The 16,358-nt window shown below is 57.9% G+C and overlaps 3 protein-coding genes across 7 annotated transcripts in view; all 3 read left to right on the top strand.

Moving 5' to 3' along the window:
- The first annotated feature begins 2,419 nt into the window (after positions 1-2,419).
- Positions 2,420-5,690, top strand: LGALS1 (galectin 1). Its single transcript, XM_032646797.1, has 4 exons — positions 2,420-2,542; positions 3,780-3,859; positions 5,004-5,175; positions 5,491-5,690. Exons 1-4 carry the CDS (start codon positions 2,534-2,536, stop codon positions 5,635-5,637), a joined length of 408 nt encoding a protein of 135 aa, XP_032502688.1. The 5' UTR covers positions 2,420-2,533; the 3' UTR covers positions 5,638-5,690.
- Positions 5,691-10,422: 4,732 nt separating this feature from the next.
- Positions 10,423-15,155, top strand: NOL12 (nucleolar protein 12). The gene is made up of 6 exons (XM_032647127.1): positions 10,423-10,557; positions 12,099-12,204; positions 12,540-12,588; positions 13,125-13,267; positions 14,228-14,325; positions 14,725-15,155. Exons 1-6 carry the CDS (start codon positions 10,478-10,480, stop codon positions 14,888-14,890), a joined length of 642 nt encoding a protein of 213 aa, XP_032503018.1. The 5' UTR covers positions 10,423-10,477; the 3' UTR covers positions 14,891-15,155.
- Positions 15,156-15,286: 131 nt separating this feature from the next.
- The window catches only part of TRIOBP (TRIO and F-actin binding protein), a 65,669-nt gene continuing 64,597 nt past the window's right edge, over positions 15,287-16,358 (top strand). For all 5 annotated transcript variants that reach the window (XM_032647121.1, XM_032647119.1, XM_032647120.1 and 2 more), the window contains exon 1: positions 15,287-16,029. The gene's annotated coding sequence lies outside the window, so the exon portion shown is untranslated. The remainder of the gene's footprint in view (positions 16,030-16,358) is intronic.

The raw sequence follows: 16,358 nt of genomic DNA, 5'->3' as shown, positions 1-16,358 counted from the left end.
CGCAGCCTAGGCAGGAGGAGACTGCCAAGGGATGGGGGGGGGTGGTGAGGGGGAGGCCTCCCAGAAGTGCCGACCCAGGAAGGTGAACTCAGCCTGGGAGAAGAGACAAGAGGTAAGGCTAAAACCTTCTGAGACTCTATGAAAAAAATAATCATCTATTAAGTACAACAGACCTGAACTCCACCTTGTACTAACCTTATGCAGGAGAGCAGGGCTGCACATCCCCAATTCACAGACGGGGAGACTGAGGCAAGCAGGGAGAAGCAGCTTGCCAGGATGCCCTGGGGAGGGCGTGGCAGAGCTAGAACCAGAACCCAAGTCTCCAGACTCCCAAAGGGGCCTTTCCGGGAGCCTATACACCCTGTCACCCTGCCACTCCATCTCTCTACCAGCCCTCGACAGGCCAGATGCCAGAGAGGAGTAAAGCAGCCCTTCATCCAACAGCAAACACTTCCTGGTGCTGGACCCGTCTTCCAGGTTGGGGGAAGAATGGAGGAGCAGCTCCCGAGGCCCTGAGAGCCCAACTACTGGGTTGGAACAGCCAGCCAGTCCCACCTGATGGCAGTCACAGCAACAACTGCCTGGACTCCTCCTGAAATGCCCCCATTCCTTGACCAGGCAGAGAGAGTGTCTGTGGGCCTCGGAGGGGAAGCACAGAGGAAAGGCAGTGGAGCTAGGCACCCCCCCCAACCCCTCCCTAATGCTGAGGTTTGGGGGAGGCCCTGGAGGAAAAAGTGAAGCTCTGTTGTTGGTTTTCGTGGCAGCTGGCTTGCTCTGGGAGGAGGGATGAGGGGCTCGCAAGGGGTGCGACCCAACCTCTCTGGGCCTGCCTCTCAGCCCTGGGAAGCCCCTCTCCTCCTGTGCCAGCGTGGGTTTCAGTCATCTGGAGGAAGGTGGGGTCTGGGGAGGCAGTGCAGGGCAGGGCAGGTTTGCTCCAGATGTGAGTCACCCCCGGTCCACATTTTCTTCCCTCTTCAGTGCTGGTGATTTCAGAAGGGGGACAGTGACGTGAAGGCGGTCCTGTTGATAACTCTCTTAGCAAGCCCCCCACCTCACCCAGTGCTCCCCGCGCTCCTTCCTCTACCTGGTTTCTGAGTGTGAGGTGAGCACCCCTCCAACCCACCTTCAACTCTGTTGCTGCAGTGATTTTCCCTGCAGCCTAAATCTGGCCTCAATACTCACTCTTCCTATAACCTTTGGTGGCTCCCCAGCACCCTCAGATAAAACAATGCCCAAACCCCTCAGTGAGGCCCTGCATGATCCAGGTACCGCTGGCTTCCCACCCTCATGCCCCATCTTTCCCCAGCACACCCTAAACTCCAGCCATGCCCAGATGCTCACTGTTCCCCAGACTTGTGCCTTCTCATTTCTGAGCCTTTGCCCACGCTGGAATGCCAGTCCCTGCTTCTTCACCCATCCTTCAAGACCCACCTTCTTCCCATTCTGGACCATCCCACCAAGGTGCTCGCTCATGACTTCCCTCAGAGCCTGCATCACGCTACTTCTTAATTAGATTCATGGCCAGATTCTGCCCCAACAGTGGGCTACTTGAGAACAGGGACTGAGGGCTTCACCTTTGAATCCTCTGAGGCTAGCTCAGGGCCAGGCACATAGTAGGTACTCAGCAAAATAAACAGATGGGGAAAGGGAAAGCTGTGCCGGGTGTCAGAGGGAGAAATGTGAGGAGAGTGGATGGGGGTGCACAGACCGGGGACCCCATCCCCTCATGGTCTGGCTCACCCTGGGCCCTCTCCCAGGCCTGAGCCTCTCGGACAGGACAGAGGCTGTCAGGCAGGGGCTCTTGGAGGATCCCCGGCAGACCCTTCGGGAGGGCGGAACGAAGCCTGAGGCCTGAGCCCTGAGCCTGGGCGGTGGCCTCCAGCCTGGCACCGGCCCAGCCTTTCTTTAGCGCTAGTGAGGAGCACGAGACCAGCAGCCGCAACCTCTGCTTCAGAGGGAGGCCCAGGCAGGGGCAGGGCTTTGTAGTTAATGGGTCCTGGGTCCTCTGCAGAGGCGCCCAGAGCGGGCCACGCCCTGGCCCCTGCCAGGGAGCAGCCTCACGAACCCCAGATCTAATTCTTGAAGGACACTGCACCTCCTCAGCCGCCTTCTATGGGGGACCCCCTGAGCTCAGCTAGCTGGCCCTGGCCCTCTTCCAGCCAACTCTTGGGCCTAGCTCATCCTCAAACTATTTTCCACTGGCTTCCCCCAATCCTTGCCACAGCATAATTTTGGGAAGGGGTAAGAGAATGGGAGGTGGAGCCTGGACCGTGGGGGAGTGGCTAAGAAGGAATGGGGGGGGTCTCCACTCTGATTGGTCATCTGTGTTCCAGAACTGGCTTCAAAATTCCATTGACTCCGCCTCCCGTGGCCCCCATCTCCTTTCTGAGTTACAATTGGCTCAGCATCCAGGGGGCGGGACTCACCCGGGTCTGGTCCAGTTAAAAGGGTGGGAGCGGGCTGTGGCCCATCTCTCGGGTAGTCTTCAGACAGCTGGTCCCAAAGTTCCAGGAACATCCTCCTCTCCTCAGTCATGGCTTGTGTGAGTATGGGGACCCCACCACAAGGCCCAGAGATGGCGTGGGAGCAGACAGCCAGGCATAGTGAGGGCAGATCACGATCTGGGTTCTAGTTCTTGTGGTGTGGCCTTGAACAAGTGTCTTTTCTGGGCCTCAGTGGCCGTGTCTGTAAAATGGGGGTGGGCTCCATGCTTCCCCAACGCCTTCTCTGGCTTAAGAATTTTCTGGATTCCTCCAGGGTCTGACAGCAGTTATTTCTGCCAAGGGCTTACATTCTGCAGCTCTCTGAGAAGTGGGAGTGGGAAGGGTGTAGCCGACTGGAGGTGGAGTGGGGCATTTTGAGGGTGCCCAGGCCACTATCCCTTCCCCCTTCCCCCCAAAGAGCCTCCTGTCCCCTCCCCCCTGCAGCTGTCCCCGTCACTGGGCCAGGGCAGAGTCACCCTCTGCTCCCGAGCTGTAAAAGTCGCCAGGATCTGAAACAGGCTGCCGGGAGGGAGCCTGCCTGGGTTAGCCCGGGGCGGGTGATTCTGTCCCGGCTGGTCAGGTGGGGGCTGGGGGAATTCCCGCTCAACCGTTCCTCCAAGCTGGGGGGTGGGGGCTGTGATAAAAGAGCAAGAAAGCAGCAAGAATCTTCTGCAAGCCCCTAGGGAAAGGATTCAAGTTTCTGGCAGGAGGAACCACTCACACCAGTGAAGCTTTGCGCTGGCTCTTGTTAACCCCGAGCGAGCCAGGTTGCAGGCTCCCGCCCTGGGCTGCTCTCCCTTCTTAGAGGGGTCTAGCTGTGCTCCTTAGGGGGTCTCCTCTCCAGCCCCTGGCCCTCTCTGCACAGAGGAGCTTGAAGGGGATGGTGGGGGATGGCCCAGCCCCAGGCCTCTTCCTCTCCAGCAGAGGGGCAGGCGCCTCACTCACCTTCCTTTGCCCCCAACTCGCAGTGTGACGCATTTGGAGCCTGGTTCTCTCCATCTATTCAATGAGGCGATGGAGCACAGCACTCCACCACCCAGGCTACTCTGCATCTAAAATCCCTGGGCTAAACCGCAGAAGCTTCTAGATCCTGTCTTCTAGAACCTCAGTCATGTTACACACAAGAAACTTGCCCAGGACCACACAAAGAAGGAGAGTCTAGAACTTGCAGCCGGGTTCCTTAGCCTTCGGGTCGGCCTGGTCAGAGCAGGCCTGGTCTTCCCGGCGCGGGGCACGACCTGCCACCCTCCCACCCTGCGTCCTCTAACCCGGCTGGGCGGGGTCTTGTCTGCGCAGGGTCTGGTCGCCAGCAACCTGAATCTCAAACCTGGGGAGTGCCTCAGAGTGCGGGGCGAGGTGCCCCCGGACGCCAAGAGGTGAGGGAACGACGGCGGGGGCGGCGGGCGGCGGGGGCGGGGGCTGGAGCTCGAGGGTCCCGCCCCGCGTCTGGCAGGGGCGTGGCTGGCCGGGCCCGGCTCCTCCCTCCGGCGGGGCGGGGTTAATATCGGCGGCTGCTGAGGCTACGTCTTCTGGGTGAGTCACTTCCTCCGCGGAGTCTGGACGCTCCCACCGTTGTCGCCCCCTTAAACTAAACCAGCTGCGGCCTCGTCAGCTGCCTCGGCTGGCCTTCCCCTCCCTACTGCTGTGGGCGGGACCAGAGGCTGAGCGGGGCGGGGAGAGGGAGTTAAAGGGTGTCACCCTCGCTGCCCGCCCTCTGAGGTCCGTGTATCCTGCGCTCTTTTTTTTTTTTTTTTATCCTGCGCTCTTGATTCTCGACTTTTCACTCCTTCCGTCCTTCCTTAGCTCATCATTCATTCGGCCAGCTGGCCTAGTTTCACCGCAGCCTTGTGAGCTTGGACCAGTCAACCAACCGCCTTGAGCCTCGTTTGTTAATCAGTTAATGGAGGGGGGAGGTTGTGTGGAGGTGAAATGCTGGGTCATCTCACACGTTGATGACCAGCTGACAGTATAAAGAGCCGCACGCTTCATATGCACTGCTCATGTCATTCTTTCTAAACCCTCAGAGGGAGGCCTTGCTGTTACCTCGACTCAGCAAATGCATTATTGTTATTCGTTCATTCGCCCCACGGTTACAGAGCACCTACTGTGTGTCACCATCATGCTGGGCACCAGGGATACAGAGATAGACAAGACAGGCAGGACACTTGCCCTCCCAGAGGTCACCATCTGGAGGGAGTCTCTGACCTTGACCAAACGGGCAGGGACACAAATTCATGTCTACAAGAGTCCTGGCTGTCAGCATAGCAAGGCCCTTAAGAGATACTTCCTGTGGAGCCCCTACTGTGCAGATATGGAAACTGAGACCCAGATGGAGCAGGGACTTGCTCAAGGTCACACAGCAAGGAGGTGGCAGGGCACAGCTAGAATCCAGGTTTCCTGCCTCGGCTCCATGCGTTCCCCCGGTGAGGCCCATTAACGTGGACTGAGTGGCACAGACTGGTCGGCCTGAGGGGGCTGCAGCGGGAGGGGGCGGCCTCAAGCCCACCCGCTATCCCCTAGCTTCGTGCTGAACATGGGCAAAGATGGCAACAACCTGTGCCTGCACTTCAACCCCCGCTTCGACGCGCACGGGGACACCAACACCATCGTGTGTAACAGCAAGGATGGCGGGGCCTGGGGGGCTGAGCAGCGGGAGTCCGTCTTCCCCTTCCAGCCTGGAAGTGTTGTGGAGGTGGGCTGGGGTCTGGGGGTGGGGTCAGGGCCCTGGGTGGGCTGGGGCAGAGCTGGGTTGAGTGGCTAGAGACCTGGGTCCCACCCTGCCCCCCCTCCTCTCCCTCCCCATATCCCCTCCCTCCAGTCACCTGCTGTGTGATCCTCAGTAAGCATCATCCCCTCTCCCAACCTCAGGGCCTCACCATGAAGCGGGGCTGTTGTCAGGGCTATGTGAGGAAAGGGCTCTGGGGGGCCTAGGACCTGCAGGCCGTGGCTGCAGAGCCGAGGCTCCCGCTGTGGGGTCCACACGCTCACTGCTCCTCTCCACCCCCAGGTGTGCGTCTCCTTCGACCAGGCAGACCTAACCATCCAGCTGCCTGGTGGATACGATTTCAAGTTCCCCAACCGCCTCAACCTGGAGGCCATCAACTACCTGGCGGCCGATGGCGACTTCAAGATCAAGTGCGTGGCCTTTGAGTGAAGCCAGCCGGCCCATGGCCCCCAATAAAGGCAGCTGCCTCTGCTCCCCCTGAACCAGCCTCCTGTGTGTGTGGGTGTGGAAGAGGAGGGTTCCGCCGACTCCCCCAGGCTCTGCCCCTTCTTCACTTCCATTCACTGCCTTGGTGCATGCATACCTTTTTTTTTTTTGGCTGCGCTGTGCGGCTTGTGGGATCTTAGTTCCCTGACCAGGGATCGAACCCGGGCCCATGGCAGTGAAAGCGCCGAATCCTAACCACTGGACCGGCAGGGCATTCCCTCGATGCATACCTCTTAAGTGCTAGTGACATCTTGTTCCCCTGGGTCCCCTGGGCTGAACAGAGAGCTCAATACACAGCGAGGGGCTCAGTACTAAATAAGACCCAGTCACTGCCCTCAAACAGCTCCCAACTCACTGGGCCCGAGCACACAGTAGATGCACAAAAGATGTTGAAATAAACGAAAACGGGGGAAGAGAGGCAAGGACAGACTGATTCATGCCATGGTATCTGGGGCGACACAGGGGGAAGTGGAAGGAATACCTGGGGCCCCTGTCATTTGTTTTCATGAACTAGAAAGAGATATGGTTCAGACAATGCAGGGAAAGCAGCTGTGTGCCCCTGTGGGCCTTAACTGACCTCTCTGAGCCTCGGTTTATTCATTTATATGAGGGGGATGATAGCACGGAGACCACCGTGGGACTGTTGGGAGGATGAAATGAGGTGTGTGATGGAGGATGAGTGTTGGGCCTGGCACAACGTACACACGCAGTGGAGTGTTTCCCGTCGCTGCCGCACTACCTCTTGAGATCTTATCCCCCGAATCTGAAGGGGAGTAAACAGGCTCTGAGTGATGACTCCCTGGTCTCTACCAGGCCCGGCTGAGCCTTCTGGGGCTCCCCAGGCATCCCAGCTTTGTGGCGCCAGGCCACACACCTCAATGCTACAGTGTACGGGCAACCAGGGTGCTAGTCTGGAAACTCGGGTTCTGTGGCCCTCCTCAGGACCCTCAACCCAACATAGGGAAGATGGGCTTGGGCGATAGACCTGTCACCACCTGCTGGCCCGTTTCTGTATAGGAGGAATTGGGGTCGGTGACAGGATACGCCAGCCCCTGCAGAGAACCTACAAGTAGAGGCCCGTGGGCCGACTTGAAGCCCCGCCTTCAGGTTCTCAGAGGCCTCCTGCTGCACACAGCCTGTTCCCTGCACCGCAGAGTGCGGGAGACTCACCCTCCCTGAGATGAGGCCTCCATGAGCCTCTCCTCTGCTGGTTTCCAGAGGACGTGTTTTCCAAGACCGGCCAGGCTCCGTTACCTTGGAGGGCAGTCACATTCACTTGTTGCAAGTGATGGGACATGAGCTGATAGCTGGGCAACTCTGCAGACCGACCACTCCCCTGCACCTTTTCCTTTCTGCTCCCTGCTGTAGGGCCCCCTACTTCCCTGTGAAACAGCCCCTGGGAACTGAGCCAATGTTCCAAGAAGGCTTGGAATCAGGACCTCAGTTGGCACCCCCAACCCCCAAGGCAGTCTCCTGAGGTATGTGTTGGGTGGGAGCCTGGCAAATCTCACTCTCCAGGACAGTCCAGCACTAGCTGTGGAACCCTGGGTAGGTCTCTTCCACCCCCCAGTCTGAGTTTCCTCATCCATAAAATGGGGGTCATTATTTTCACCTGGCCCTTTTGGGTGGGTGATTCCCATCTCAGTGGGTCTGCTGGAGGGCACATCTCTATAAGAGGGCCAAGAAGGATGGAGCGCAAAGGCTGGGAGCTGCCATGAGCCACACCCAATCTCCAGGCTCTCCTGGGGCACCCAACTGGCCACCCAGAGAGAAACGCTTTGGAAGTCTGGCTGTGGATGGCGCGCCCTCTGCTGGACATCAGAGAAAGTGTCTTCTTGACTGCCTTTCTCTGATGCCACTTACTCTCTCTACACTGGCGGAACTCAACCATGCTCCAGGACTGCGACTACAACCAGACAGAGGAAAGCCCTGGGGCAGATAAGGAGAGAGACCACTGGCGGTGGAGGAAAGAAACTGGGCTCGGAGTCAGACAGACTTGTGTCCAAACCCCAGCTCTATCACTGTGTGCCCTTGGGCCAGTGAATCAACCTCTCTGAACATGTTTCCTCATCTATCAAATTGCATTAGTACTAGTATCCACCCTGTGCGGCCGTTGCAAGGATCGGCTGAGATAACGTAGAGAACTTCACTGTGCCTGGCGCATAGTAGGAGCTCCGTAACTGTTGGTTCCCTTCACCTCTTTTAAGACTCGGTGTGTCTCAAGAGCCTGTGAAACTGGGTCCAGAGAAACTAAGCAGAGTTCTGCCCTTAGACCACTCAAGCTTAACCCTCAGCACTTGCTCTTCTTGTCTGTGTGACCTTGGGTAAGTGACTGCACATCTCTGGGCCTCGTTAAAATGGAACTCATACCTCAAAATAGATAATCGTGTAAAGAGCTAAATTAATGGCAGCTGCCGTTATTCTTTTGGCTCATCATCTTCATCATCATTTCTATTACGGAGAACGTACCACCTCTTGCTGTGCCTGGCACACAGCAGGTGCTCAATAAACATAAAAATAATGTCAAGGAGAAGCTGACTTAAAAAGGGAAGTGTTTTAGACCATGAGTTGCAGTAAATGGCTCTCAAGCTTTTGGAATCTGGGTGGGGTTGCCAGTCCTGCATCTCTTTTCCTGGAGTAAAGGGGACCTGGAACTCCCAGGGAAGAGTTTGGAGCAACAGCACCTGCCCGAAGTGGCGAGCTTCACTCTGCACTGGGAGCTTTCGCAGATGTGACCTCCCTGAACCACTCGTGGGCCCGAAGTGGCGAGCTTCACTCTGCACTGGGAGCTTTCGCAGATGTGACCTCCCTGAACCACTCGTGGGCTGGCAGCTCGGGCCCGGTGGGCTGCGAGGGTGGACTGTACAGAGCTCCCCACACGAGGTCCTGCATAAGCAGGTGTCTCCTTACTCGGTCCCCAGTCTCTGCGCCTGACCGGAAGCTCCGGGAGGGCAGAACCACTCCACACACAGGGCAGCAATTGAGGATGACGCTGCACACCACTTAATAATGGGGTGACTTTGCTTAAGTCACTTATCTCTGAACCTCCACATAAGGCGGCTCGCTGGGCATCTTTGTGGGGGGCATCACTGCATCCAAGGCAATGCTTTCTCCCAGGAGGAGGGTGCCAAGGGTGGCATGGGGCATGGCCATTATAGGGTGGCAGAGGGACAGAGGGGCAGTTGTTCATCACCCTGAAGTCCCCTGCTGTGCCCTGTATTTGAGGATAACTTTCTCTCAGTGCCCAATGTGGAATCCCTCAGGCGGAGGACCCTTGTGGAATGGGTTCAACATTCGTGGAGAGATGCACCTACTGTGTGCCTAGCTTCTTTCAAAACTCATGGTCAGTGTCTGCGTCTTGCCCTCCAGAGGGGGTGTGCTGCTACCAGGAGAGTGATCCCTCAGGCCAGCGCCCCAGGATGCTGGGCCATGAGGCCAGTGACCCAGGTCAAGTCTCAGTTTTACCAAAGAACAGCAGTGTAACCCTGGACAAGTTGCTTCCCCTCTCTGAGATAACAGTTGCCTTCTCTGTGTGCCTGGCACACAGTAGGCACTCAATATGTGTGTGCTTACTTGCTCTCTGGGCTCCAGTCACTTGTCAAAGAAGAGCATTGGGTCCTAAGAGTCTGTTATCCACACTCTCAGATTGTTCTGTGGTCACCTCCTCTGGGAAGCCCTCCACACTGGAAGAGCCAACCCTGAGCTCCTCCAGCCTCCCGTGAATCTCACAGCAGAGGTGTCATCCCCGGGACTGTAATGATCATTGACCCTGTGAACCCATGAGTCCTTAAGGGCAAGGGCAGCATCTTGTCTGCAGTACACAGCACAGATGAGTTGAGAATGGGGGATTCAGGCATACAATCCCAGCTACTAAAATTCCCCTTCAGGTGTTTTACTTACTGCCTTCACATTCATGCCCTCAATTTTAGTAGAGGATGTGTTACTACATCCCAACTCCATACTTGGGGAACTGAGGCACAGAGAAGGGTGATGGCTTGTGTAGCAAACACATGTGTGGCATGTATTATGTTATACATACACGCTGCATAACACACTTATCCCTCACAATCAGGGTTCTCAAAATTTGGTCTGTGGATCAGCAACAACAGCATCACCTGAGAACTGCCTGAAGTGCAAATTCTGGGGCTCACTCCAGAACTGCTGAATCAGAAACTCTGGGGTGGGCCTGAGCGATCTGGGGTTCAGCAAACCCTCCAGGGGATTCTGATGCACGCCAACGTTTGGAAACCACTGCCTTACAATACCTACCAAGTCACTATGATTAGTCCTCTTTTACAAACAGGGTGACTGAGACACAGCGAAGGCAACTGGTCCAGGACCATACAGCTGTAACTGGGGTACCAGGATTCTAATCCAGGTAGTTTGGCTCCAGAAACGTGCTCTTGGAGACCACCACGGAGTTGACATCCAAATCAAAAGAAGGATCAGCAATCTTGGGCCATTCACTAATAACTCTGTTTTGAGCACCTACTGTGTGCAAGGCACCGTGCTAGGCGCTGGGACCTCTGGGTCTCGCTCTCACCGTTGTTAGTCTAAGAGAGGGAGTGGGGCTGGGAGTCGCGGGGGTGGGTTGGGGAGGGCAGGAATCTTGCCTGTTACAGGCAGAAGAGAGGGACAGGGAGACGGGCTGGGCGGCCCCTTTAAAAGGCGGGGCCTGGCGAGCGGAACTGCGGGGCGTCTCTGCGGGCACTTCCGGGAGGCTGGAAACGCTACACCGGAAGTGCCAGGTGAGAGGGAGCGGCGCCGCCGAGGCTTCACCGCTATGGGCCGCAACAAGAAGAGGCGAGATGGCGACGGCCGGCGGCCGCGGCTCATTTTGAGCTTCGACGAGGAGAAGCGGCGGTGAGTGTCAAGGCTGGACCGTATCCTCTTCGGGCCGCCGGGCAAGGCTAAGGCTAGGTCCGCCGGCACACGCTCACGCGGAGGGCCCTTCCGGTCCCGCCCTCTGGGCGTGGTGCGAAGCTCCCGCGGAAGGAAGCGGGCGCACTGGGCCCCCAGCCCAGAGGAATGGAATCGTCCGCCCCGCCCTTACTTCTCTTTTCCGCTCCCCAGCCAGTCTAGCGCTGCTATACGCGCCGCCCGAGAGCGGGGAGCTCGGGTCTCCGAGCGGTGGCTTCGACCTCCCTAGCCCAGCCCGGCGGCCCCGCACGCAGCAGACTCAGCTGTTTTTGATGAACGATGAGTGAATGAAACGAGTGGCTTAAATTCATTTATTCGCCAGGCGATTACTAAGCTCCTTCGGGGTGTGCGCGCCAGGCCTCGGGATCCCTGAGTCGGACCCCTAAGCCTTAGCGTCCGGCCCATCACATGTCCCCCACTCAGAGTGCCACCTGGGTATATGGTAGTGGGTCAGCGAAAAGCCTAGCGTTGGGCCCCGGAACAGATGGGAATGGTGCAGCAGGCTCTAGAGAGATGAGAGGGGCTGAGATCAGATAGGGGGAGGGAGGGAAATGCTGAAGAAGCATCAAGAAACTCAGGGTGGGACTTCCCTGGTGGCGCAGTGGTTAAGAATCCGCCTGCCAATACAGAGGGCATGGGTTCGAGCCCCGGTTCGGGAAGATCCCACATGCCGTGGAGCAACTAAGCCCGTGAGCCACAACCACTGAGCCTGCGCTCTGGAGTCCACAGGCCACAACTACTGAGCCTGTGTGCCACAACTACTGAAGCCCATGCGCCTAGAGCCCATGCTGCGCAACAAGAGAAGCCACTGCAATGAGAAGCCCATGCACCGCAACAAAGTAGCCCCCACTCGCCGCAACTAGAGAAAGCCGCGCGCAGCAATGAAGCAGCCAAAAATAATACATAAATATTATTTATTTATTAAATAAATAATAAAAAGAAACTCAAGGTGGCATCAGCACAACTTACAGATGAGTCCAGGGCGGAGTCCTGGGCAAATGGGGGGTTGGTCCAATGGAGAGTTCGTGGAGGTCTGGGTGAGGGTGGCCTTGAAAGCCCCACTAGAAGTGGCTTAATTCACTGAGTAATGGAGTTTGCCAGAGAAGAAGGGACCCTCACCTGTTCTAGGTTCAGAGGCCCTCAGCCTGTGCCCACCACCTGGCCCTGTTGCTGGCAGCTGAGAGCCCTGGAGGGTAGTGAGTGGAGAGAGGCAGCATCTCCCTCTCTTTCCCTATCTTACACTCTCTGTGACCTTGGGCAAGTAACCTTGCCTCTCTGTGCCTTAGTGTCTCCCATCTGTAAAATGGGGTTGTGTACCTACTACGCAGGTTGCTGTGAGGATTACATGAGTTAACGTACATTTTTGGAATCGTGCTTGGCACATGGTGAGTGCAGTATTAGGTTTTCTTTTTTTTTCTCTCTCTTTCTGGAGCAAGCTCTTCTTTCCTTGTATCCTGACTTTCTTTCTTGCCCCTCTGCTGTAGGGAGTACCTGACAGGCTTCCACAAGCGGAAGGTGGAGCGGAAGAAGGCAGCCATTGAGGAGATCAAGAAGCGGCTCAAGGAGGAGCAGAAGAAGCTCCGGGAGGAGGTGCAGAGGGAGAGGGCAGGAGAGTGTCTCTGACTTCCAGGGGACTTGCAGCCTCGATGGCCCGAAAAGGGGCACCTGCAGGGATGAGGGGAGGTGTGGGCAGGCCTGGGGAGCGGTTTATACGGATAGAGACACCGTGGGCCCAGGTCTGGGGAAGGTTTAGGGTGAGATCTCCTGGCCTTTCTGTTCAAGCCGTGGTCTTACTCACCCTGGAGGTGAGCAGCACCTCTGCCTGAGGTTGGGCTGGGAGGCCATACTCACCATCCTCCCTTCCCTTTGGTTTCAGCGCCACCAGGAAGGCCATACTCACCATCCTCCCTTCCCTTTGGTTTCAGCGCCACCAGGAATACTTGAAGATGCTGGCTGAGAGAGAGGAGGCGCTGGGTAATCCCATCCTTGGCCTGTCCTGGAGAATAGCCAACAGGCTGAGTTTATTTATGCCTTGGTGGGTGGGAGGGGAGGGGTGTGAGGGCTGCACAGAAGCTGACGTCCCTTGCTTTAGGGATCTTGGTGGTGACCTGGCAGCCAGGGGTAGTCCTCAGCTGTCTCTAAACGTCAGTGGATCAGAGACCAGGAGGAGATCCAAACCTCTTGGTAAACTGATCATGAGCAGAAAGGCCAGCTTCTGAGGCCTGGAGGGACTGGGGGTGGAGGGGTAGGGGAAGCAGCAGCTCCTCTTGTGGCTCCAACTTTGTCCTGGTGGGGACCAGGCGGTCTGAGGTCTCCCTGGAGCGTGAAGGGAAGAATTGGGGGTCATTTACAGCATTTGCAGGCCAGGCTCTGGAGCTGGGGGCTTCCTGGATGCCCTCCGATAGAGCAGGGGGGCCACTGCACTCCAGGGCTGGGGGCAGGGGGCGGTGGCTGGAGCCTGCTTACTTGTGCCCTGGGGCTGAGGCCTGGCTCTGTGCCCACTCGCACAGAGGAGGCAGACGAACTGGATCGGCTGGTGACAGCAAAGACAGAGCCAGTGCAGTACAACCACCTCAACCACACGGTCACTGTGACCACCATCAGCAACCTGGACTTCTCAGCGGCCCGGCTGCTCGGACTGCCCCCGCCTGAGGTGGGTCTCCCTCGCGACCCCAGGGAAGAGGGGACACAGGGGCAACCTAGCTGGCCAGGGGCTCACTAAGTGCGGGTCCATGTCATGGGATTCCAGTGTGAGGGGCTCTTTCCTCTGGGGCACCCTCCAGGGCCTGGACAAAAGCCCTGAGCCTGGGGCTTCAGGGGCCAGCTCCACCACTAGTGGCTGTGGGAACCTGGGCAGGTCTCTCTCCCTTGTCTGCTTCTCTTCACCACTGCCTTGGGGTCACTGATGATAGCAGCTGCCTCGTGGGGTCACTGTGGAGGATAAAAGTGGTGGATCCACTAGAAGCACGCGAGAGAGCGGTTGATAGTGATCACTCCCTGCACGGTATGTCTCTGTGCCCTGATCTGTGGGGTGGGAGTCATAGCAAATTCCAACCAGCATTTTTTTTTTTAAAGAAAAGGAACACAATATCATTGAAAATATCAGAAAGCATCACAGCAAGTGCTGTCTTATGAAACGTTTGTTTCAGTTAAACTTGTGTTTGGGTCGCGTAGGAGTTTATATGCGTGTGCACGTACAGTCACCAGGTAAACCACAGCCCCGAGCATGGGTTACGGTGTCCTTAAGTTCGAGGGCCACCCCTTTATCACATCCTTTCTGAGCTCACACTCAGCTTGTATTTGGTGCTCATTCTTCTGTAAGGTCTGATGCGAAGACCAGTCTCGTCTCCGTCTTAGAGTTCGTTCATTTGTGAGTGTTTGAGTGTGTCCACTGTAGGCTGTGGTGGTGGAGAACTTTGGAATCCAGCTCTGCCCGTGTCATCCCTGCTTTAGGGTACACGTGGCTTTTCTGCCCATGGCCTTCTCTGAGCCCCAACCCAGGTGAGGGAGGCGGCAGGTCATGCCCCCGCGCGACAGAGCCGCAACTACTCAGGGTGCCCAGGCCCCTCGATTCACCGCTCCCTGTGACAGTCCTTCTCCTGTGCTTCTTTAGCAAGGGGCCGGGCACAGGTCTGAGGATGGGGAGTCATCCGTGGAGAAGCCGACCAGAGCCTTACGCAGGAAGTCCAGAGACCCTCTGCTGTCCCAGCGGTGAGCCCTGGCCTGTCCTCCCCTGTGAGCCTGCTGCTGTGGCTGGCGTTGTGAGGGCGCCTGTGGTGGGTGGTGTGGGGCACGTGTGGGACCCTGGGCAGCCCTCTGCTCTGCTTGTCAAGTGGTCTCCCTCACTGCCCCCCACCTCCACCCCCTGAGAATGTCTGACCCTGGGTACCCCTAGTGCCTGGGGTAAGGGCCTTTCTTGCTGTGAGCTGAGGAGCTGGCAGGCCCTCTGGGGACAGAGCGTGCTGCCTTTGGAATGGCGTCCATGGCCTGTCCTGATTTCCCCTCCATAAGCTGGGCCATCAGTCACCACCCTGCCCAAACTTCCACTCGCACCTTGTTCCCCAGGGTAGACTGAGGCCCGAGCCTCACCAGCCTTCCGCCCTCCCACAGGATCTCCTCTCTCACGGCCTTGCTGCACGCGCACAGGCGCAAGAAGGTCAAGAGGAAACATCCCAGCCGGGCCCAGGATTCCACCAAGAAGCCCCCAAGCGCCACTCGTACCAGTAAGACCCAGCGCCGCCGGCTAACAGGCCGAGCGCGGCACAGCGGGGAGTGAGTCCTGAGACCCAGGCCGTGCCCCAGCCTCGGCTGCAAGGACCTGTCCTGTCCCAGCTTGGCTGTCCCGTAAGCCAGCCTGCACCCAGGCGCTGACTCCCCAGCCCAAACTTGGGAGGCCAGCACCTCTCCGGCCTGGGGCTTAGACTCCAGCCGACGCAGGCGGCTGAGAGCTGGCCTCCGCCAGGAGGAGCCTCCAGGGCCATGTTTGGGGCATTTTCCCAAATGTGTACCCCACCGAACCTTGATTACATTTGTGAAAGTAAGTGCACGTGTGGACGGTTTGTCCCTGGCCCCCATGCCGCATGCCGAGGGTAGGCGTTTGGGGTGGAGGGAGCTGCTGGGGTGTGGGTCATCCTCACTGTCCAGCAGTCCTCCCTGTGGGCACTAAACGTTAGTGGTAGGCCCGGGCCCCCAACCTGGGTGAAGGCCGGCGCCACCACTGCTAGAGGCCAGGGCCTCCCTGTGGCTCTGGGACCCGGGCGGGTGGCTGAGCAAAGCTGGGCTCTGCCTTTTCCTGGCTGGGACCTTTTGCCTCTTCCTTCTCCTTGGCCCTGTTGGCCTCCTTAGCTGACGTTGAAGGGGTGGAGACGGGGAAGTCCCGGAGTATTCCTCACCCCCCCAAACTTGGGCAGCTGCCCCAGGCTTCCAGCAGCTCCCAGACAGAGCCCCACAAAGAAGGAGCAATTAGTCTCTTGTAAAGAAAATACACCTCCACTCGCCTGAAAGCCTGGCCCTTTCAGAGCAGGCCCCTCATGAGGCTGACTGGTGCTCGGTGAGGCCTGCTGCTTTTTCACACTTCTTCCAGGGAGACCTTCAGGTGCGGCTTCAGAGCCGATGGAAACCAGCCTGTTAGTGACCCACGTCACTCACACTCCCCGCTCTTCTCCTGACCGAGCTGGGCTGGTGGCAGAATCCAGGTCCAGCTGCCTCAGGTGGATGTGGTGCCAGTGAGGACAGCTGGAGCATCTGTTCTGGAGACTGTCAGACCCCACTTGCGCTGACTGGTTCCTGTGACTCTGGGCCAGGGCACAGGAATTTCAGGTTGCACCCTGATTAGTGGAGCTGTGTCGGGCCCTGACACTAGGACTGCAAAAGTGAGACACATGAGGTCTAGGTCCCTGTGCAGCTGATGGACTAGTGAGTGTGTGTGAGGGGAGCGCAGGTTCTGCTCAGCCGTGGGGCGTGGGGGCTCCTGGAGGAGGGGAGCAGGGATCGGGGGTCCGCAGAGCCGGCCTTCCCCTCCACTCACCCCGTGGCAGGGCTGCCAGGAGCAGCCCTGGCCCTGCACTGGGCAGGCGTTCTCCCCTGTCACCATCAGCCCGCCGTCTGGTGCTGGCTGCTGCGGGTCTGAAGGCCACACCTGGCCGTGGGAATGTGAAGCTCAGGGCTTGTGGCTGGGAGGCCCGGTCACCTGGCTTCTTGGCTCCTTCCACCTGCTCTCCCTGCTGCCTTCCTGTTGTCCTCCC

The sequence above is a fragment of the Phocoena sinus genome, chromosome 10 (assembly GCF_008692025.1).
Source record: "Phocoena sinus isolate mPhoSin1 chromosome 10, mPhoSin1.pri, whole genome shotgun sequence".
Taxonomy (NCBI): Eukaryota; Metazoa; Chordata; class Mammalia; order Artiodactyla; family Phocoenidae; genus Phocoena; species Phocoena sinus.
This window is presented reverse-complemented; position numbering and strand designations above follow the sequence as displayed.

What these genes read in the sequence shown, in the direction of transcription:
- LGALS1 (XM_032646797.1), top strand. An exon ending in GTGCCCCCGGACGCCAAGAG is followed by an intron (nt 3,860 to 5,003) that starts GTGAGGGAACGA and finishes GCTATCCCCTAG; the next exon opens with CTTCGTGCTGAACATGGGCA. An exon ending in AGCCTGGAAGTGTTGTGGAG is followed by an intron (nt 5,176 to 5,490) that starts GTGGGCTGGGGT and finishes CTCCACCCCCAG; the next exon opens with GTGTGCGTCTCCTTCGACCA.
- NOL12 (XM_032647127.1), top strand. Translation starts at nt 10,478, where the DNA reads ATGGGCCGCAACAAGAAGAGGCGAGATGGCGACGGCCGGCGGCCGCGG. An exon ending in AGAAGAAGCTCCGGGAGGAG is followed by an intron (nt 12,205 to 12,539) that starts GTGCAGAGGGAG and finishes CTTTGGTTTCAG; the next exon opens with CGCCACCAGGAATACTTGAA. An exon ending in TGAGAGAGAGGAGGCGCTGG is followed by an intron (nt 12,589 to 13,124) that starts GTAATCCCATCC and finishes CCACTCGCACAG; the next exon opens with AGGAGGCAGACGAACTGGAT.